This window comes from Temnothorax longispinosus, unplaced genomic scaffold, assembly GCF_030848805.1.
Source record: "Temnothorax longispinosus isolate EJ_2023e unplaced genomic scaffold, Tlon_JGU_v1 HiC_scaffold_24, whole genome shotgun sequence".
In the NCBI taxonomy this organism is placed as follows: Eukaryota; Metazoa; Arthropoda; class Insecta; order Hymenoptera; family Formicidae; genus Temnothorax; species Temnothorax longispinosus.
The window spans coordinates 99,697-123,571 of NW_027270058.1; the positions used below are offsets into that span (position 1 = coordinate 99,697).

The 23,875-nt window shown below is 38.0% G+C and overlaps 2 protein-coding genes, 1 long non-coding RNA gene and 2 pseudogenes across 3 annotated transcripts; 2 read left to right on the forward strand and 3 right to left on the reverse strand.

Moving 5' to 3' along the window:
* Window positions 1-283: 283 nt before the first annotated feature.
* LOC139824017 (uncharacterized) lies at window positions 284-994 on the forward strand. The gene is made up of 2 exons (XM_071796509.1): window positions 284-351; window positions 421-994. The coding sequence occupies exons 1-2, from the start codon at window positions 284-286 to the stop codon at window positions 992-994; spliced, it is 642 nt and encodes a 213-aa protein (XP_071652610.1).
* A 697-nt stretch (window positions 995-1,691) lies between these two features.
* Window positions 1,692-2,631, reverse strand: LOC139824018 (uncharacterized; annotated as a pseudogene).
* Window positions 2,632-8,034: 5,403 nt separating this feature from the next.
* LOC139823993 (uncharacterized) lies at window positions 8,035-9,739 on the forward strand. Its single transcript, XR_011734962.1, has 3 exons — window positions 8,035-8,261; window positions 8,759-8,894; window positions 9,043-9,739. It is a non-coding gene; the product is annotated as an uncharacterized lncRNA (long non-coding RNA).
* Window positions 9,740-17,803: 8,064 nt separating this feature from the next.
* On the reverse strand, window positions 17,804-18,551 carry LOC139824020 (uncharacterized; annotated as a pseudogene).
* On the reverse strand, window positions 18,548-19,326 carry LOC139823991 (uncharacterized). Its single transcript, XM_071796481.1, is given in 2 exon segments — window positions 18,548-18,858; window positions 18,961-19,326. Coding segments are annotated over 2 exon segments (567 nt in total). The 5' UTR covers window positions 19,248-19,326; the 3' UTR covers window positions 18,548-18,578.
* Window positions 19,327-23,875: the final 4,549 nt, after the last annotated feature.

Genomic DNA, 23,875 nt, shown 5'->3' on the forward strand with positions numbered 1-23,875 from the left:
ATGTTCTTGAAAACAATAACGCTTCATTGACTTATGTGAAAGTGCAAAATTTGCAGTTTTGCACATGTTCGATGAAATCATCGCGAGACACATATGTTCTTGACAAAGATATCACATTTAACATATATGTGGATTGTGGTGGTGGTCACCATGCAGCAGCGACGCTTGGCTGAAATGCAAACTTGCATTTTTAAGATCGCAGAAAAAAATATCTACGAGGATTCTAGCGCGCAGTTGAAAGTTCGATACGGTTCGAGTACGTCGCAAACAGCCTCCAGATACGATGAACACTCACGGTGCGAACTACTACGTTCCAATTCAGGACGAAACGTGCAAGAAACAGTACAATGAGTAAGTACTGCTAATTTTCGTATATACTTGTGTAAAAAAACTTTTATAAACATAATTGTATTTTTTCAGTTTTGGTAAACCCCGCTACACGCCACGTATTTTGGGAAGGAGATTTGCCTTGACATTAACAGCATATAAATTTTTGGATGTTGGAATCAACGCGGGACCTATGTCCTCTGTGGATATACTTATTGGCGATAACCGAGGCAATCGGATAATTCTGCCACATGCAACGTTGGTGACATTCATCGAAAAACGTGCAGATATACAGCGACTCGTGCAGTCATCGGCACTATCATCGCTAACGTTTCGAGATCTGCAGCTTGTTAAAATACGTGACGCAGATATTGTAAAATTGACGTCGTGCGGCACCAGCTTGTACATGAAACCGTCAACTGTACTCTTCTTGTTCGAACTAGAACATTGCGTCGAGAATGTGTATTTTCAACTATGTCAAAATGTTCACGGCGTAAATGAAAAATTCAAACAGTTTGTAACAATTTTACACCAAAATTGTATCACCGATAAATGTAACGCAGTTACAATCTTGTGTAAAGTTTATGATAAAAATTTGATTATTGATTGCGAATTATTAGCCTACGCTTTAGATACTATTGTGTATAATGCGCTACATGATAAATAAATGCATATAATATGATTAAAAAAGTTTTAATTATTTTTTCTCGTCATTTACCGTTCATCCCATTTCCTGTCATTAAGCTGTCTTCGTTTAAGAAAAGATACGCGATCGTGAGCGAGAACGTGAGCCGGGAGCGAGAACGCGCGCGAACGAGGGAGAGAGACCGCGCGAACGAGAAGACGCGCGCGAACGGGGGCCGGCGGCTGGGAACAAGAGATCGCGCGCGAGGGAGAGATAACGCGAGCGGGAGCGTGCCGTGTGACGTCACGCGGACTCCGCGGCGCGGCGAAAACGCGGGCCCCCTCCCCCGCGGCGCTTGAAAACGCGGTTTTCCTCTCCCCCGCGGCGCCGGAAAACGCGGTTCCACCTTCCCTTGCGGCGCCCGAAAACGCGGTTCCCCCCTCCCCTTCCCCCGCGACGCCCGAAAACGCAGTTCCCCCTTCCCCTTTCCCGCGACGCCCGAAAACGCGGTTCCCCCCTCCCCCTCCCCTACGACACCCGAAAACGCGGTTCCCCCCTCCCTCTCCCCCGCGGTACTCCCCCCCTTGCGGTATACCCCCCGCCCGCGGTTTCCCCTGCCCCTCACCCCCTCAGATCCCCGGCCTATAACCGGCCTAGCTTACCTACTGCTGTGGCTATTTTTATATTAATTTAACTATTTAATTATTTAATTATTTAATTTAAAAAATCTATTTCCATTTTAATGCTTTGTATCACCTGTGCTGACATCATACTCCAACGTTTTTTGAATATCCATTTCATCCATTAAAAGTACACAATCCGATTGAAGATTTGTGATTTTTTCTTTTTTTTTCCATTAAGGAAATCACGTCTTTTAGCACGCCAGGGCTAAAATCTAATTTATTTATATGTTTACATAATGTGGAATAAGATGGAAGAGGTAATCCCATATCTTTCTTTAAATACAAATATGCTTTCCATCCTACTGTAAGCCAAAGGACATATATCATTGTTTTATTTCATTATCATTCATGAATAAACAAGTACTCATAAACTATTCCACTTACCAGCATATCTTATTTGCGTAGCCAATTTTAAACATTCCGGAGACCATTTTGTTTGTGAACCAATTAACCCTGATGCAAATTGTATAAGAATTGGCATTTCTTCCAATCTTTTCGATAGTGTTGCATATTTTTTCTTCAAGTTTTTGTATGTTTTTATGTGTGCATTTGTGTGCTTCTCAGCTTTTAATCTCAACTACCTTTCTTTTCCAAGTTTTGATTTAAGTGTATTATTTTTGTGTTGTGTATGAACTAATTCTTTCTTAAAATATTTAATTAAATTGGCTTGTCTGATTGTTCCATTATTATTAGAATAGTATGCAGTTTGGAACGTTGTAACATTACTATTTTTCTCAGTTTGAGTGCCAGTATCTGCGGAAACGAACACAGGCTGACAATCATCATGCTGAACATTTATATCTACAAAAAAAGATAAGATTATGATTAAAATGTTTGAAATGACGTAACATAATATTTACCACTTACCATTAATAACATTTTCTTCAGATAAAATAGTTGCAATTGGTTCAGTTTTATCTCGTGAACCTTCTTCAGAAAAAATAGTTGCAGAAGATTCAGTTTCATCTCGTAAACCTTCAGTAATAATTTCCTCATTTACAAAAATAGTAGGAATAGCATTGGGTTTTAATTTGCGCCATCCATCCTGCCGCCCACCTTCAAATTGTGAATCTTCAAAATGAAACTGCAATGACAACAAATATTAATTGCTTATTTATTATATTTGTTAAGAATTGCAGTAAATGTTTAACTATACAATTTTAAAACCTAGTATATTTCTAGTATATTAATAACACACTATACCTAGTGTTACGTCCAACCCCGGGATTAGGATATGAAAATCTGGGAAGCAAGGGAAAGGCTAGCCAGAGGGTTCGGGGGGAAGGGAGGACGCAGCTAGATACTTACAAATGTCGCTCGCAGGTACGCGCTCTGAGACGCGTGGCGCGAGCCGAACGCACTTTTATGACTCAGAAAGGGTCAACGTCCGTAAAGACGTTAGGACGCCTTTCGTGAGCGGTGCGATCGTCGGTCCTTTTTCGAGTCAGAGAATTTAATCCCTTTAACTCAGGATCGGACCTCGTGCAATTTCGAGAGGTGGAAGAATGGTGGGTGAGGTCTTAGATTATAAATAAATGGAAATTTATATTTAACGTAAATAAAACATTTATTATAAATTTAAGTTAAGTAATCTGTCGATATTACAATAGGTAAGAACTAGGCAAATTAAACGGGAGATTGAAAGCATTTTACAATGGAAGTGTATGTTTAAGGTATATGTGTGTACCTCTCGCGGGTGTTACATAAGTGCGGGGGTGATCGGGCAAGATTTCTAAGGGGATACCTACTTGAAAATGCACATCCTGCCCGCTATTATTACAATTAGTTTCAGGATTGAAGTTACATGAATTTACTGTGTGTGTGTGTATGTGTGTGTTAATCGATGAAGTACAGTATATGAAAATTGAAATAAGTAAAACTTAATTTTATAGCTATCAATCTAAGGTTACGATCTCAGGATCGCCTACTTCCTCAAGATCGAGAGTCGAGGCGGTCGAGGAGGTTGGGGACGGACTTCGGGAAGAGGAGGGGGAATCGGGAGGTTCTAGGAAGCAGGCTGGATTGGGGTTAACGGGGACCACGCGAGGCGGGACCACACGAAACGGAGCCACGCGGCAAATAGGGCGATGTTCGGCAATTGGGCGAGAGAGTAGGACAACTGGGCGATAAGATAAGATGATAGCGGGACGATTCTGATGCGAACAACCGGGTTCCTCCGAAAAAGCTGGTAGGGGCGGTGGGATGGCGAGTCGCGGAGGACCGGCGTTGAGCTGCTCCCGGGGGAGTTCGACCTCCCGTCGCGCCCGCTTGTTCTGGCGATTTCTCTGTCGCCTGATCGTGCGGAGATTCTGTCCTCGAGGGGATAGGACTTTCGGGTCCACTAAAATTATTTATTTGTTTAGTCGATCTCTCTCGGACCCGGTCGGAAGCGAACAAAAGGAAATCGTCGAGCTCAAAGGGGGGGAAGAGGTCAGTGGACAAGCTGGGTCCGCGACAGCGACGAGACGCCGGGAGCCAAGTCAGGCCTACCACAACGCCTACAACCGCGCGCTGGGAACTCGATGCCTACACCGACCGACCCACGAGCATAAGCTCAGGGGATCAGTGGACCAGCCGAGTCCACGACAGCGATGAAGACGCCGGGAGGCAAGTCAGACCCACGACAACACCAACGACCGCTGGGAACCTGATGCCTACACTGACCGACCCCAAAATAATAAGCTTCCGGGGATCCGACAATCGATAAACCGTTTAAGAAGGGGGGCGATAACGCGGAAAAAGAAAGGATTAAAAGAATTACGGGACTTACTACTTGATGAGTTCAAAACGAGTGGGTTTCTTCTCGGTGTCGCTGGTGGATGAGTCGGAGCGATTGATGTGCTGCTGGATCTTTTGCACAAACTCTAAATGCGAAATCGTGACTCGAAAACGGAAGAGATCACGATTATAATGCCGAAATGCAGACTAAATCTTCAGAGGCTTGAAGAGACTGAGAAGTTTTGAGGGCGAGTGCCGCAATCTCGGGGTTTATATAGGAAAATGTAGGGAATGGAAGGGGTGAATTTCATGTGGGGTGTGTCTGGTTTTCGTTTAAAGGATTTCGGGTTGGCGGGATGTTTCTAATTTTTGTTTAACGGATTTCTTATTGGTTCCTTTTGAGATGTTCCTCACCCAAGAGGTAGATTCTTAAGTTTTCGCCTATCCTGGAAAGCTAGAGACGGTTATCGATTTTTGCGGTTTTCCATTGGTGAGCCCCCTCTTAAGGCCCCCACTGTCTTATTGGGGGTGTAACCCATCGGTTCTTTCCAGTGACGCATTTGTTTTTCGGCTATCGCCGATTTCTCTTTTATTGAGGTTCCTTACTTATCTCGCGACCCTGTTTTTATATCGACAGACGATGCATACTTCTCAATCTTAATAGTAGGTACAAGGCAAACAGAACTTCCGCCACGTGTATTTACAATCACGTCCTAGGCTTTGTCTCTGTTTGTCGGAAACATCGCACGAGCAATTTTAGAAAGCTCGCTCGATGCAATAAAGATCTTCATCAACTCTGTCTGGGATTCAGGCCTCTTCTGGCGCGTCGTGTCGCCGGGTTTATAGTTATGGGCCAGACAAGGTTGATAGACAAAATCCGATTACGTATGCCCCGTCTGTCAATATTTTACTCTGGAATGTCGCTTCGTCGCCTAGGCAAATAGCTATTATAGTTGTATAAAAAAAAGGAATGCGAGATCTAACATCACCCCGATCGATAACCGTCCGTACTCGGCTTGTTTATCCTAATCTTAGGGCTATCTTAGGTGCATAAGAATTCCCGCGAAAAAGGGATATCGTGGAGTCCGCAGGACGTAACACTAGTATATTAATAACACACTTGCTAAGTCTCGATACCTATTATGCCTTAGTTAAATAAAATTTAATAATTTTTGATTTGCAAATTGTCCTGTACTAGGTTTTACAATTGAACACCATAGTATAAAATTATTATTTACTACATCAAATAATATTATCAATACCTCACATCTTTGGTTAATCCTGATTTAGTTTGTACAAACCTCGAATTCTCTTTCGGATATGTATTACATTGCTTGCTCTAAATTTCTTTACGCTGTTTATCGCGAGGAAATCTAAATAGACGAAACCCTTGTTCCGCACGATTACGACAATTCTTTGCACAACAAGCTGGCATTATTAAATGTATTTCCATTTCAAACTAAATATTTCCTTCCTTCAACAAATTTTACACAGTCGCTTTTGTCGTAGTGTCACCGTGACTGCAATTAATAATGCTCGATAATAATGTTCGATAATAGTGCTCAATTGCATATGTATAGAATACAGACCTGACAGACCAATACAGACTGCCGTTCTCGTACGACACACACTCATACTTCGAGGACCCAAAATGGCGCCCGTGAGAAGACCTTCCTTTGCGCCGTCGTCCATTTACCGACCTTGGCTGTAACTTTGTTAAAAATGAATAAAATTTAAATTTTAAGCTTAAAACCTCTACTTTCAAAAGGTTACTATTATTCGTCCAATTTTTATTATGTCTAGACATAATTTTAATTCAGCGAATTTTTATTATGTCATGACATAATTTTAATTCTGCTGCTAGGGAATTTTTAAATTAATTCTTATAAATCAAGCTTGAATTCGATGTCTAGGTGTCCCAGGTTGCCGATAACGAGGTCCACATAGTGCGCTCCATAGTTTTCGGTGTCCAGGTGTATTAATACCTTGAATTCGATGTTTACGTGTTCCAGGTTGCCGATGACGGGTTCCAGATAATGCGCTCCATAGTTTTCGGTGTCCAAGTGTAATAATACGTTGAGTTCGATGTCTAGGTGTTCCACGTTGTCGATGACGAGGTCCACATAGTGCGCTCCGTAGTTTTTGGTGTCTACGTGTATTAATACCTCGAATTTGATATCTACGTGTCATACATTCAGATTTAAAGTTATTAATACACCTAGACACCAAAAACTACGAAGCGCACTATGTGAACTTCGTCATCGGTAACCTGGGACACGTAGACATCGAATTCGAGGTATTATTACACCTAGACACCGAAAACTACGGAGCGCACTATCTGGACCTCGTCATCAGCAATCTGGGACATTTAGACATCAATTTCAAGGTATTAATACACGTAAACACCAAAAACTACGGAGCGCACTATGTGGACCTCGTCATCGGCAACCTGGAACACGTAGACATCGAATTCAACGTATTATTACACCTGGACACCGGAAACTATAAAACAAACTATCTGGATCCCGTCATCGGCAACCTGCGACACGTGGACATCGAATTCAAGGTATTAATACACGTAGACACCGAAAACTACGGAGCGCATTATGTAAACCTCGTCATCGGCAACCTGGGACACCTAGACATCGAATTCAACGTACGATTACATCTGGACACCGAAAACTATGAAGCGCACTATCTGGATCCCGTCATCGGCAATCTGGGACACGTGGACATCGAATTCAAGGTATTAATACACGTAGACACCGAAAACTACGGAGCGCACTATGTGGACCTCGTCATCGGCAACCTGGGACACGTAGACATCGAATTCAACGTATTATTACACCTGGACACCGGAAACTATAAAGCGCACTATCTGGATCCCGTCATCGGCAACCTGCGACACGTGGACATCGAATTCAAGGTATTAATACACGTAGATACCGAAAACTACGGAGCGCATTATGTAGACCTCGTCATCGGCAACCTGGGACACCTAGACATCAAATTCAACGTACGATTACACCTGGACACCGAAAACTATGAAGCGCACTATCTGGATCCCGTCATCGGCAATCTGGGACACGTGGACATCGAATTCAAGGTATTAATACACGTAGACACCGAAAACTACGGAGTGCACTATGTGGACCTCGTCATCAGCAACCTGGGACACCTAGACATCGAATTCAACGTACGATTACACCTGGACACCGAAAACTATGAAGCGCACTATCTGGATCCCGTCATCGGCAACCTGCGACACGTGGACATCGAATTCAAGGTATTAATACACGTAAACACCGAAAACTACGGAGCGCACTACGGGGACCTTGTCATCGGCAACCTGGGACACGTAGACATCGAATTCAACGTATTATTACACCTGGACACCGAAAACTATGAAGCGCACTACCTGGACCTCGTCATCGGCAACCTGGAATACCCTAGACATCGAATTCAAGCTTGATTCATAAGAATCGACTTAAAAATTCCCTAGCGGCACTTTCTGCCAAGCGTATAAAGGTGGAAGCACATAAAATTGCGGGAGCCTTGAGCAGAAGGCAGAAGCCATATGCGCATGCGCTATGGTATCTGTAGAGCTCTACAGATACCATAGCGCATGCGCATATGGCTTCTGCATTCTGCTCAAGGCTCCTGCAATTTTATGTGCTTTCACCTTAAGGCTGCAATTTCACTATTAATCTGACGCTAGCGTCTAGTCAGTCACGTGACCTCTTTTTCGACGCTAGCGTCAAGAAAAGAAAGCTGGATTTGTTCAGCTTCAATGCTTTAAGGCACGTCAAGAGTTCGTTGTCGTTGGTTGTCGTCATCCGTGGGCGCGAAGGAATCGAGCGACATACTGAAACATTGGAAAGGAAAAAATGTTTGACGAAGACAGGGAAGTAAGTAATATTGTTATTATAATAATTACACAGTTGTACTTTAATAATAATAATTAAACTTGCATGAAAGTATCTGTGGCTTCTCGACATAACCATGTTAACGAAAATGAGTAAACAGCAACGGAAAATGCATCCTTATTTTTTACTGTTTTTCATGTAAGAAATATGTAATTGTCTCTGATGTGAAGTACTTTTATGTGAATCATAAAAATTAAATAATAATAATTATTTATAATGGTTTAATTTAAGCCACAGATATTTTTGTGAAGATGTTTAACTTAATCTAGTCGTGTAAATTATGTAGAAAAATTAATTTATTAATTTAATTGTTCACATTACGCAACGTACACATACACGTGCACATACATACATACACGTGCACATCACGTGCACATACATACACGTGCACATACACGTGCACACAACATGTATATTGTGATTTATATAATAAAAGTGTATAAAATAACATATATATACGTTATTTTAATATTTTATAGGAATTAGATATGGTCCAGACATGTGGACTCTGTGAGATGATAATTTCCAGGAATGACATAGTCAATCATGCCTGTTTGAAAGGCTATACCAAATATTATGTTGATGATGCCACATTATATTTTTATCCAATGACAGGTATGTACAACACACAGTATAACTCTGATAATTATATTCCAGACGTAAGGTAGCATGACAAGAGTGAAAACACTAAACAGACATTTTATAAAATGCCTAAGAATTATACGAACTGTATATAATGCCTATGTATAATACTTTATTACAGATGACGAGCAAAATATCATTACGAAAAACATGACTGGAAACGACGAGTTAACACTGAATCCCATTAATAAGGAAAATTTGCCTGGCAAAAAAAAATACAAAGAATGTTTTGTTTGACCACGTTGCAATTTACCACAGCCACTCACAGCCCTCGGTATCTAGAGTTTTTCCACTGAATCAGCTCTGTGAGTTTTGGCTGTGGTGAATCGCAACGTGGTCAATCGCGTCCCACCTAGAGCGGGGAGCACACATTTCTGCACAACGCATAATGCATAAGCATAAGAAAATTGATTGGTCCATACACATGTGCATAAAGAAATAGACCAATCAGTTTTCTTGTGCTTACGTATTATGCGTTATGCAAAAGTCTGTGTTCCCCGCTTAAGAATGCAAATACATTCGTTACAGAATATGATGTAATAAATATATAATTATTTTTTGCAGAGAATCAACATTTAAAAAGGAACCTCCCAACAAAATCGAATATTCTACAAGGAAAAAAAAATTGAAAACATATTTCGGCTACCTTAAATATATTAAGTTTTAATAAATAGAGAAAGACTGCTGTACAATACAAATGTAAAATAGTGCTCGGTTACTTAACATAGAAACATGCCTTTGATTCTATATAGTATATACAACCAGATTATACATCTTCTTTGTTTCAATGAATTTGTTTTATGTGAAAGAAATAATTTTATATAAAAAAGCTAAAATACATGCTAAAATGCATATACGAACAATTCTACAACAAAATTATGATATCATTTATGCAAATATTATCCCGACAAAATGTAATTTCAAGTTATTCTTATTTACATTCCAACAAATCTTATCAATTAACAAAATTATTTTCTTAAAGATTTCTATTGGGCATCAACTAATTCTTGAATAGCAATCTTTACCAGTGCTGCCAGTAATCGGCCTTTGGTCGCATGGTCGCATAGGGAGGGGATGACGTACACAAGCGAGCGACCGTGTCCGTGTGCGCTCGGCACTTCGGCCAGCTTCGGCGGTAGAAGAGTGCAGACATACAATCTGCTGTCTCTTTCTTTCTCGCTATAGCTATAGCTAATGCCGCCAGCCGCGAGAATCGTACTCGCCGCTCGTATGTTTCTTTTCGTACCTGTAAATAAATCTGTAAATGGAAATATATTCTGCACATAAAAAGATGTAAAATAATTAAAGAAATAAAGAATAGAAGAAGCGTAAATGATAAATGAATAATAGAAATACGCACTCTTGGCCAACATGTCTACCTCTTTCCTCAAAGTTCCGTTCTGAATTAAGAAAAATAACTTGTAATTAATATAAAAAAAATTGAATTAAAAATTAAATTATTTGTCCCAAATAGAAAATTAGAAAATATTCTGTTAGTATATATATCAGTATATTTAGAGTATATTTGTCTACTTTTTACTCTGATAATAGCAAATAAATATAGTAAAATTATAGAAAAAATATTTTTACAATAATAATTCTGTTTTTAATTTTCTAAATGAAATCTCTTCCGTTATGAAAAAAATTTAAACAATTTCTTATTTGACAATTTGACAATTAATAAAAAATTATAATTCAAAAATAACGTTTTACACAATTGTAAAGCATATTGCAATTATAGTGCATAGGAATATACACAAGTAGGTATTAATATTATCACAATATTAAACAAACAACGGTTTATATTTCCTAATAGTGTATACCCTAATACATTGAAAAGGGAAAGTTATGCGCAGTGTCATTATTACAAGTGGTCTTCCGCACTACCTATGAGGTGCCACTAATAGTGCGTTAGGTTTTTAACGTGGACCTTCGCCTGTAGCCCTATTATACCACATTTTTTTATATATGTACATGTATATAGATATAATTTCTGTATTTTCTACATCTATTTTTCATAGATGTGATGTCCAACACAGAGTGTTTGACAATTTTTTAACATTAATAGATGTGATGTCCAACACATAGAGTGTCCGACAATTTTCATATTGATGTCCAACACATAGAGTGTCCGACAATGTTTTAACACATCTATTATTTATTAATAAATGTGATGTCCAACACATAGTGTCCGACAATTTATATATTGATGTCCAACACATAGAGTGTCCGACAATTTTTATATTGATGTCCAACACATAAAGTGTCCGACAATTTTTATATTGATGTCCAACACATAGAGTGTCCGACAATTTTTATATTGATGTCCAACACATAAAGTGTCCGACAATTTTTATATTGATGTCCAACACATAGAGTGTCCGACAATTTTTATATTGATGTCCAACACAGAGTGTCCGACAATGTTTTAACACATCTATTATTATTAATAGATGTGATGTCCAACAACACAGTGTTCGACAACTTTGTAATACATTTTTTTGGACATTATTATGTTGTAGACGAACTAGCTATTTCATCAGCACCATATAAAGTTAGATTACTTTTTTCTCGTTTAGAATCAGCTGCATATAATTTGCCGGTTGACATACGAGACAAATGCTGTTCAGTTACTGCCATGTTTATAGCTGTTTCGCCTCTCGCCTTCAATGCTGATTTTAATACGCAAGTGGCATTAACAGTGGTTGAAGAAAGTGAATTGCGTTTTTTTTATTTTAAATCAGTTAAAACTGAAAACGTTCTCTCTGGATCTGCATTTGAATTGGGAAGACATCGAACAGCGCTCAGAAGATTCCTCAAATTGAGATACTTGTAAGTATTATTCAACGAGCGGCGTTGTAAAATTTCTTTCCATATCTCATCAAAATTTAATGTGGACAAATTCTCTTTTTCTTCAACAGTAAAATCTGCTGGTAATGCAAGCCACTCTTCTCTTAAGGAGTCTTCATCGAAACCACCGAGACAAATGGCAACGGAAGAAACATGCTGGAATGAAGATTCCCTATTACTACAGAATAAAGCTGTAGATGGTTCAAAAACTTGTAATTTTGTCAAAAAATCATTTGTAATAGGCAATCTTTTACGTATTTCTTCCGCAGCAGTAAGGTAAAATTGTAAACAATTTTGTCGCACGATTGTAACTGTATCTACATGATCTTCTATCATTAGATTATTAAGATACTCTTCACAATCTGTTCCAAGAAAAATTTCATTTATATCTTTCTGAATTTCTTTCTGTGAAAAATTAATATTTATGGCTACGTCTTTTAGAAATTCGTTTTTAACAAAGTTTTCGCAGACTTGGGAGAGAAAGTTTGCAGATTTTAACTGTAATAAATGAATTCTCGTTTGTTCCAATTGGAAAAATGCATTAAATGCATTAAAGAAATTTAATATATATTTAAGAAATAGAAGATAAGCCTTCATTTCTAAATTGTCCATCATAGACAAAGATGTTCTCCAGACTTCTCGCTCACAACCATTTCCTGTAAAAAATAATGGATCGTATCCCATGATTCCAAAAGTCTCTCGACACATGCGTGGCGAGACAGCCAGCGCGTTTCACTCAATTTTAGAATTTTTCAATATTTATCTTGAAAACAATCGCAAAACTCGTGAAAAATTGCCGTACGTTTCGGGCTACTATTAATGTAAGAAGCTATTTTTTTTATAAATTCATCACAAAATGAAGGTATTTTTGCACATGCAGCGTGCGCAGCTAACGCGGCTGAGTGGCATGGGCATGGAAATGTTAATAGATGTTTGCACATCTGTTGTACTTTCGTTTTAAACGATAAATGTTTTCCTGTCATTACCGATGCATTGTCGCATGACAGGGCAACAATATTTAAGAAGGGAATTTGTAACTTATACATTTCACTCTTAAATGCATTAAATAATTTTTCAGCACTCGAATCTCTCGCATCAATATTGATTAATTTCACTAATTGCGAGCGAACATCTAATGTCTCAGGATCAATATACCGAGCAAAAAATGTCATCCATTTTTCGTTGCAAATATCAGATGTCTCATCGACAAAAACGGAGAATTGTGTTCTCTGAAGATTGTGAACGACACGTTCATTCTCAACCGGATACAAAACGTTAGAAATTATGTTTTTACATTTCGTTCGACCCATCTTCATGTTTTGCAACACTTCAGGATCTTGTCCTATGTCTTGAAAAAACTGAAGAATTTCTGGTGCCGTCTGATGAGGAATATTTTTCTGTGCAACAAGAGCGGCGTATTTTATTTCCGCCGATTTTGTACGCTCATCTAACGACAAAGGAGATTCCTTAGCTTGCGTATTATAATCATTATTTGATTTGTTCGCTTCGATATCTTTTTTTTACGTAAGCTTAAATGACTTTCAGATTTTGCGTGCCGACGAATTTTCGATAAATGAGCAGCAAAATATTTATCGCAAATTGTACAAAAACATATTTTGTTATCATGAGGAACCTCACGTAACCATAACTTAAAATCATCAATGTTTAACTATTCAATTTTAAACACTGACGTTTTCGGTGTTTTATGTTGTACATGTACAGCTACGTCATCATCAATAGATAATGACACATTTTCTTTTAAATTTTTTCGGTGGCACGCAGAACCTGCATGTCTGTTAACGTGTGCTGCATTGCAGGAAAAACTGTTATTGCAAACAGTACAAAAATAATAACTTTCATCAGATGATACTTTACGTATCCAATCTTTATAACGTTTATCACTAAGCCAAGCTTCCACAAAACTTCGCTTAGGTTTTTTGGGCAATGCATCACACCTTTCCATATCGGAAACAAAGCAATAAAAATGAAAAGCGAAAGAATTGAATAAAGAAAAAATGAAAATGAAGGAAGTAAAAAGAACTGTATGTGTGTAGTGTGTGTTGCAAATAGAGATCAGGACCCCGTGGTTCGTCACTCCCACAGTAATTACTGACTCCAAACCCTCTCTATTTACGTGTATGTGTGCGTAGAGTAAGTAATGATAAATGGTTGCGAAAAGAATGCAAAAAAGAGAATAAAATATATTCTTTCACCTTGAAAATTGCTAGGAATACCGAGATATCTCTGTACCTCTGTGACACGGCGATTTGCAAGACGGCAAGAGGAGAGGCTAGGATAAACAAAATCGCATCGCGAGAAACGTGAATGCGTTACCGGTAAGATTGCAAAATTATCGACATAGCACATAACAATAATCATGTAATCTCTACCGATATCAAAAATGCATATTATATAAATGTAAATTATGTATTTGTTTGTATTTCTTAATATAATAAACATTGTTCAAAAAAGAAATATGAACGCTTTACTTCCGCACTACCTATGAGGTGCCACTAATAGTGCGTTAGGTTTTTAACGTGGACCTTCGCCTGTAGCCCTATTATACCACATTTTTTTTATATATGTACATATAGGTATAACCTCTTAACGTAAATATAGAAACATATGTTAAAAACCGAAATTTTTAATTTATTTTATCATGCTATTGTGCTTAGTTATACTGAGTGCGTATACTAGTGCGATCATCCAAATTTGCTAATTGAAAGGAAAACTTACAGTATTTCAAATAAATGAAAAGTTTAAAATATTTTTTACATTTTAGTATATTAAAAATATAAATTTAAATTTTTATATTTCGGGGCCTGGTCACCCCGACCGCTTTGGCCGCCCCGACCGCCGCCTCGGCCACCCCAACCGCCGCCTCGGCCGCCCCAACCGCCGCCTCGGCCGCCTTGGCCGCCCCAACCGCCGCCTCGGTCACCCCGACCGCCGCCTCGGCCGCCCTGACCGCCACCTTGGCTGCTTCGCTGGCGGTACCAGCGGGCTCGAGCTCTGCCCGCTCCCCTTTTTTTCATTCTTAAAAAATAAATAAATAAATATATATATATATATATATACATAATTAGTTTCATTAATATACATATTCATTAATAGCTGCTTTCCATTTACATCAAAACTCAGATAATTCTCACTTGCATGCTGGCAAGTGAGATTCAACTGAGTCTTTATCCACAATCGAGACCATGTGCTTTAATGAATCTAATAGACTCACATTAAAAGTGAGGCTGTGAACCTGTATTATTATGCGATAGCTTTGTCACCAAAATAAGCAGGTAAATACAAAATGACATATCTTACCTGAGTATAAAATACTCACATAACTGAGTGACTCAGATCACTTGAGTGTAAATGGAAAGCAACTAATATACATAATTAATAATGTACTTCGATTTTGCAACGGTTGTTGCTGCTGCTGGGGCAGCGGCTGTTGTTGCTGCTGCTGCTGCTGCTGCTGCTGCTGCTGGGGCAGCGGCTGTTGTTGCTGCTGCTGGGGCAGCGGCTGTTGTTGCTGCTGCTGTTGCTGTTGCTGTTGCTGCTGATGCTGCTGATACAAGAAATCCAGCTTCTGCTTTGCAGTCGGCCGATTTCGCGGAGTTTCTATTAAAATAACAAAAAAAAATAAATAAAATTGGATAACAATAAAACTCTAATGATAAATATTAGTTAAGATTTAAAGAGGCTAGAGAGAGAGAGAGAGAGAGAAAAAAAGAGAGAGAGAGAGTCAAAGCCGGTTGTCCACAATAATGAATATGCTTCAAAAGTTCTAAATAAAAAAAGTATATAAACGTTTCTGCCTGTTATTAGACCCTTTTTAGTATAAATTGTCGCATATTTTATTATAAATTAACGTGATACTAAATAAAATATTGAATTTAGAAAATTTGCAAATTGTTGATTAATGAAGTCAGTAATATTCGTAGCAGTTCAACAAATAAAAAAGTTTTAAATTTACCAAATCTACTCTTTTACGGGACACTTTTACATGGATCTCACAGAAAAATATTATTCTACAGACGTGAAAAGCAATCACTTATTTTATTTTGTTTAAGTAACAATTTTCTTCAGCAAAGAATATTTTCTTAACTTTCCTATACCCGCGCATTAATCTGTCAGACCGACGATATACGTTTGCCTTGTTTTTTTTTAAATGGAAAACAAGGCAAACGTATATCGTCGGTCTGACAGACCAATGCGCGGGTATAGGAAGGTTAATATAATGTAAGATATACTCTTAACAAGTCCAGAATATGTTTTAAATAAATGTGATTATGATGACTTTAGAGTAGAATTTGCGATATTATTTACACTGAAAAAGGTGTAATAATAGCCAAAAACGTTTATATAAATTTATTCATATCTTCAAAACATATTTGTTAGCACGGACAACCGATTTTGACTCCTTAACTTCTTTAAACTTTCTTAGTAAAAAAAGGAAAATAATTTGATGTATTACTTACGAGACGAATTGCTCTGCACAGCCGGCATAGCGTCCGCTTTCGTGGTCGAACATAAACACAATAAGATGTAAACAACCGAGGATCTAGTAGTTGAGGATCCGCGTATATATATATATATGTATATATATATATATATATATATATATATATGTATGTATCGTCTAGTGTTTTTTAAATGTTTTGAGTGAGAAAGACGAAAAAAACGCGCGATACAGATACGTATCTATATATATGTACATATATAAAAAAATGTGATATAATAAGGCTACAGGCGAAGGTCGACGTTAAAAACCTAACGCACTATTAAGGCCATTGCACGTAACAAAATTTTATTCATGATTGTAAGGCCGTAAGAAAATAGACCAATCACACTCGATTATTCTTCGAGCTCAAGGAGAATAATCGACTGTGATTGGTCTATTTTCTTACGGCCTTACGATTATGAATAAAACTTTGTTACGTGCAATGGCCTTTAGTGGCACCTCATAGGTAGTGCGGAAGACCACTTGTAATAATGACACTGCGCATAACTTTCCCTTTTCAATGTATTAGGGTATACACTATTAGGAAATATAAACAGTTGTTTGTTTAATATTGTAATAATATTAATACCTACTTGTGTATATTCCTATGCACTATAATTGCAATATGCTTTACAATTGTGTAAAACGTTATTTTTGAATTATAATTTTTTATTAATTGTCGAATTGTCAAATAAGAAATTGTTTAAATTTTTTTCATAACGGAAGAGATTTCATTTAGAAAATTAAAAACAGAATTATTATTGTAAAAATAATATTTTTTCTATAATTTTACTATATTTATTTGCTATTATCAGAGTAAAAAGTAGACAAATATACTCTAAATATACTGATATATATATACTAACAGAATATTTTCTAATTTTCTATTTGGGACAAATAATTTAATTTTCAATTCAATTTTTCTTATATTAATTACAAGTTATTTTTCTTAATTCAGAACGGAACTTTGAGGAAAGAGGTAGACATGTTGGCCAAGAGTGCGTATTTCTATTATTCATTTATTATTTACGCTTCTTCTATTCTTTATTTCTTTAATTATTTTACATCTTTTTATGTACAGAATATATTTCCATTTACAGATTTATTTACAGGTACGAAAAGAAACATACGAGCGGCGAGTACGATTCTCGCGGCTGGCGGCATTAGCTATAGCTATAGCGAGAAAGAAAGAGACAGCAGATTGTATGTCTGCACTCTTCTACCGCCGAAGCTGGCCGAAGTGCCGAGCGCACACGGACACGGTCGCTCGCTTGTGTACGTCATCCCCTCCCTATGCGACCATGCGACCAAAGGCCAATTACTGGCAGCACTGATCTTTACCCGTTTCCTTCTTTATTATAATATACGCGTACCACCTAGCATACCACCGCACTGCCAAATCTGTTGAAGAATATCAATTTATCAAAGAATATAAAATCTCATTAAACCAATATAAAATTTTTAGGGTACATGCTTGTAGTAATAAACCGACGTCATAATTTTAATATATTTGAAGAAATTTCACTGTGAAGGATATCTACCGTTAGCGTTGGCTTGTTTCTTAACAGTGCTCAAATTGCCAGGGAACTGCTCCTTCGCTATTAAAATAGTGGCAAAATTGATCTCGTATCATCATGGATTTACGTGAACCTAAGTTAGAACCACATTGACTTATATCCCGCAAAGCACCTTCATCAGTTACATCTGATCTCCAAGTGCCAGGTATGAAATCGTGTGAATTATCTGTATCAACTAGATTGGATGGTATATATTCATCATGGCCAATATCTGCAACTCGAAGCCAATTGTGTAAACAGATAATGGCTTGAACAATTTTCATACACGTGTCAACTGTAGTATCAATGGGACGCCTTAATATCCGTCATTGGCTACATAAAATTCCAAAGCAACTTTCAATCATTCTTCTTGCTCTACTCAGCCGATAGTTGTACATAATTCGTTCGTTACTTAAACATCCTCCTCCAGGATACGGTCGAAGTAAATATTCTGTTAGTGGAAAAGCTTCGTCACCTACAAGCACGTATGGTAGAGATACTCCATCAGCTGTGATAGGTTGTGGTTCTGGTAAATTCATTTCTTTATTATGAAACTTTTGTCCCATTAGAGAAGATCGAAAAATGCCACCATCACTACGTCCCATATGCTCCAATGTCCACAAAAGTAAATTTGTAATTTGCATCACATATTGCCAGAAGTACTATGCTGTGAGAATTCTTGTAATTGTAGTATGAAGAACCTGCATTATTAGGACACTGAAAGAACCATCGTAAATAATTATTATGTCATCAATTAAAAATGTTAAAAAGTAAGGTGTTTACTGATTTTAATTGTATTCGTATGTGCTTTCCGTCAATAGCACCTACGTAATGCGGAAAATTCCATTTCTCATAAAATTCTTCCGCTATGCGCGACCAATCTCCTTCATTCAAGGTACTTGGAAGGACTTCCTCATGAATGCAAGACCAAATAACGTTACATGTATCGGTAATGATGTTACAAACTGTTGTTACTCCAATTAGATACTAATATGAAATTCATCTCATAGAATCACCAGCAGCTAAATATCTATAAAGTGTAATATGTTTAAAAGGCAAGTAATATTAAACAGATTAACACATTCAATGTGTTGTAATATATATAGTAATAGTACAAAGAATAAAAACAAACCTTAATGTCAAACACAGTCGTTCAGGAGCAGATATTGACTCACGAAAGGAAGTGTTCTGTCTACTCAACGAAGGCCCTACTATTTGTAGCAAATCTTCGAACTGTGTAGCAGTCATTCGAAAATAATTTTTAAACGTGCTGTCTTCCAAGATAATATTGGGAAATATTGCATGATAAAAACCATGCAATTTTCTATTTTCAAATAATGGTGCAACCCAATAACGTTTTTTGGTATATTTTTTTCTCTGTATTTTTTCCAACTCATTTATTATTGCCACACAAACCATTAAACGTTTTTTATTCTTCTCTCTTCTTATTATTTTAAAACACTTTCTTTGCCATTCGTAATATCTTTGATTGAATGACATTTTTTCAATGAGTATTAGTTAACCTAAACTCATCGGAACGCACCTTATTACTGCTCAATTCCAGTGCACTGTTTAACGCTCCTTGACGCTAGCGTCAAAACGGCTAAAGGAGCGTTAAACAGTGCACTGGAATTGCGCAGTAATAAGGTGCGTTCCGTTGAGTATATATATATACTTAATTTACTTAAATAGAAATCTTTCTCCTGACCGATAAATCTGTTGACCTAATTTCAAAATACGCGCGCGATATCGAAACTGGCGATACCTGCGCCGCCAGTGTCGAAAAAGTGAAAGTGACATTTCTCTGTTCTCTGTTTGTTACATGTATGTTATAATGAGATAAGAGCGGTTGACGTAGAAAGTATCTTAAAATAAAATTTTCACATTTGGACTTTGCGTCGCAATATCTCCGCTCGTAGGGCACGTAGCGGAATATTATAAGAGAAACCCCCCCCCTAATTGGACCCCAAGCTATCGATCAAGCCTACTTAGAACTTGATCCGTTCACTCGTTATCGAGATCTCAGCATCTCGGGTACTCGCAACCCGTCGCGTCGCGTAAAAGAGTCACGGTCGGTCTCGCTCCGCGTGTACTTGGCACGAGACACTACCGTCTCTTGATTTTTTATTAAGAGTACATTCTAAATTTAAGACAAATTTTCATTAGCAAACCTATTTTATAATTTATTTATTTATTTATTTTTTTACTTACTTTGCCGCTGGTGGGTTTTGAACCTGGGACCTCAGGATGATGAGTCTCGTACTGTATCTGCTACACCAATTTGACTTATTGATGTTGTTTCGAAAAGGCAGGGAATTTAAGGAAGGAAGTCGAAGGCTCAGTAAAGCATGAATCTTGTGCAATTTAATGTGAAAGTGAATAGAGCTTTATTGCATCTTCAGGTGCATTGTCGCGTTAATTTTAGTTCTTGATTATGCCTGTGCACGCAGGCACAGGGCTTCTCAAAAAATGCTTAGAACAAGAGCTTCAATTTAGCTGCTTGTCTAGCGTTGAGTGGCCGACCAGGAAGGTCTTCGTCGAAGAAGACCTCCTGATTGTTATTGGGATCAGCCACTTTTCCCGGAGTTGTAGGGGCCCGATCAAGGGGTAACTCCGGGATAACTGGGGAGGGCAGGGCCGGCGAGGTCTTCTTGTCTTTGCTCCTCTTCTTCTTCTTCGGCTCGGTCTGCGTGCCGATCGTTTTCCACGCTCCTTGTGGCAACGGTCTCAGGGCCCGAGGGTCACCCGGAGCTAGGCTCAGCCCTGGTGGACGGGTGAGTCTTTGGTGTGACTCGGGAAGGCTCAGTGGAATGAGCTGCCACTTCGGCTCAAGTGGAGGCGCAGGTTGCCTTGCCACCTGTGGTCTTCTGGTGATGGAGGGCCTCCTGGCTCGTCTCCTTGTTCGTTGGCGTGGTCGTCCTTTCCTGAGGCGTTTTGTAGATGCGCCCTTAGGCTGGACCACCACGGGGCGCACTCGGCAAGCTCGACGGGTGGAAAGGGCGGAATCTACCGGGTGTAGAAGTTGACGGAGGTCAACTTTCTTCCTTCGCTCTGAAGAGCCGTCACGATGTCTTCTATGCTCCAGGATGGAGCTGGGTTACAAATTTGGTCTCGATCGCTTTTTCCTCGACACCCGGCTTGTGTAATGTCCGGGGAAGTACTCAATGCGAGAGAGAATATTTCTTTGTGGGCAGACTTGCCCTTATATTCCCTTGTGTTGATATTCTTAAACTCGCGAAAGTCAGCCGCCCCGCGGCGACATGTATTACCCGCGCTCGCGGCGCGGGATGTTGTTGTGCTTGGCGGGCGAGGTAGCGCACAACGGGTTGCCGCGCTCGCAGGCGCGCCGTTCGGACCGTAGATCCGAACAGATGTACATACATATTTTTATTAACTACATATGTTATAACTGACGCAATTATATTATTTTTTTATAAATGCAATTAAATTTTACAAAGCATACTAAATAATTAGCATTAAAAATTTATTTACTTATTAATTTCATTGTTAAAATTTTTTTTCCATACCCCAATAATTTGATGGAAATTGCGATAGCCCTACTAATAATTTGAAGCGTTTAAATAATCAATTAGGACAAATTAATCAACATTTCATAATTTGTAGCTTCAAATGAATTGCAATTTGAATAATATAACTTATTTATTATCTATCAAATTAAAATTGTGTAGTGATTAACTCGTTACTAGATAGGTATACCTATTAATCGAGTTAATCTAGTAACGAGCTAATCACTACACAATTTTTTAATTTAGCAAAGTACCGTCTGTTACTAAATTATATTTTTATTAATTTACTTTATTTCTGAATATAATGTATTAATAGATTACATACGCGACGTATACTACACAAGACAGGAAACATTAACACAGTATTGTGCGTTACATAAGACAAAGACTTAAGGCATAAAACACTGCCTTAAGGTTATAAGACAGCCATTCTGCTTAGGCCCATAGACTTATAGATTTATTTAACACCAGACACGTTGAAACATGTACATCTTACTAAAATTGAAGTATAGCAGTATAATACAGCCGTCCAATCACGTCTTCAATATATAGCACCTATATAGCTACTGTCTGAAGTTTATGGTCAATAGCCTAGTTTATATGATCTATGGACTTTCTAGTATCGTCACAGTCGCCGTTTGTCTTTTGTTTATCGCGCGTTTAGACAGTTTAGAGGTTATTGGTACCGTTAAGCGCGAGCTCTCATCGTGGACAACCAGCCATCTAAGTGCCTGCCACCTCGAGCAAACGCGACGGTAGAAACAGAGTGATTGCGTTCGAGGCGGACGCCACGGTGGTGGTGACGATTCTCGACACAAACGATCTCAATCCGCTGTTCTATTCGATCGACGAGACCACCGTGACAGAGGACACGCCTTTGCATCGCAACATACTCAGGGTAATCACCGAGAACGCCGATCTCGGCAGAAACGGCGAGATTTAATATAGCTTTGCCGAGGAGACCGATCAATTTGCCGTTCATCCGGTCAGCGGCGTAATAACGCTCACAAGACCGCTCAGGTACGCGGAACGTGCCATACACGAGCTGGTAGTCCTAGCGAAAAATCGCGGCGCTCTGTTCCGCAACGCAGGTACTTGTATCGCGCCCGAGATCTACGTGCACCAGCTTCCCAACATCGTCGAGAATTCGAACACCGACATCTACGCGATCGTGCGAGTGATAAGAGTGATTGGCCGTGTAAACCATACACGGCAGTTGGGTTTATCTATCTAGAACTGAAGGTACATAATTTTATAATCTATAAATATTAACATATTCTTTAGTTTTCTCTTTATTCGTCGCTATAAGTTTTAAAGTTTTAGTACTATATTAATTGGTTCAAAAGGAATTAGTTTATTACACAGAAATATGTAACCTTACATTTATTTACATAATATTTGTTTTCAAAGATAGTTTTCTTGGGCAGTATACACTTTTGCCAACGTTCGTAAAGCTGTTAGAAGCATTTCTGAAATTTTTTGATACCTCTTTCAGTACTCTCGTCGCGTTTGCAATTCGACTTCCTCGACGCTCGCAAATCATTGTTCTTTCATATACGTCGAAATCCTCTGTTTGCCTCAGAAATGCAGTGAGAAGAAAACAAAAAAATTGGGTATGAAATAAAAAATTTCGACGCATGAAAGGACAATGATTCGCGAGCGTTGAAGAAGTCATTGTAAACACGATGAGAACACCCAAAGAGATATTGGAAAATGATACCATTATATCCAGGAATGCTTCCAACAACTTTATAAACATTGGCAAAAGTGTAACTGCCCAAGGAAACTACTACTTGGAAGAAAATGTTATGTAAATAAAATTACTTATTTTTGTGTAATAAACCGATAACTTTTTAAAGCTAATAGTATGTACAATAATTTCTCGATTTTTTTCTTTAGATGTCATCAGTATTGAAGAAAAAAAGGCTTTTTTCTATCATTCATTTTGTTGAATCCGACATAAGCAATAAAAAAAAAATGCATTGACTGTGTACCATCTAAGTGGATATATTCAGATACAAAAATGCGTCAATTAATGACGAAATTTATTTTTCCACCTTATACAGCAAAAAGATGTGCTACATTGCATACACAAGTAAAAAATAATGAAGATGCAAAAAGCAAATGGCCTAATTATCCTGTTAAAATACTTGGAAGTGCTGATACTATATTTATATTAAAATATTTATGTAAAAATAATTTATATATTAATTATTGAAACATTTTTAAGCCATAAAGTATATCACATATCTCTCTTATCTTGCTCTTAACTCTTTTATAAAAACTAATATACTCGAATTTTTTAGATACTTATGTCGAAGCTGTATCAAAAATAGAAAAATTGAAACATGAAAACTACGTATGTACCACGGATTATAATACAGATATAGAAGAGAATGAACACATTAATTAATAAAAAAAGTCAAAAAAAAGCAAAAAATAATAATACAGCAATATATGACTTAAGCGGAAAATTATCAAAACGAAAGATGAATTCTTCATCCAGTAGTAATTTATGTT

Coding starts and splice junctions, on each gene's coding strand:
- LOC139824017 (XM_071796509.1), top strand. CDS start 284: ATGAACACTCACGGTGCGAACTACTACGTTCCAATTCAGGACGAAACG. Junction 352..420: donor TGCAAGAAACAGTACAATGA/GTAAGTACTGCT, acceptor GTATTTTTTCAG/TTTTGGTAAACCCCGCTACA.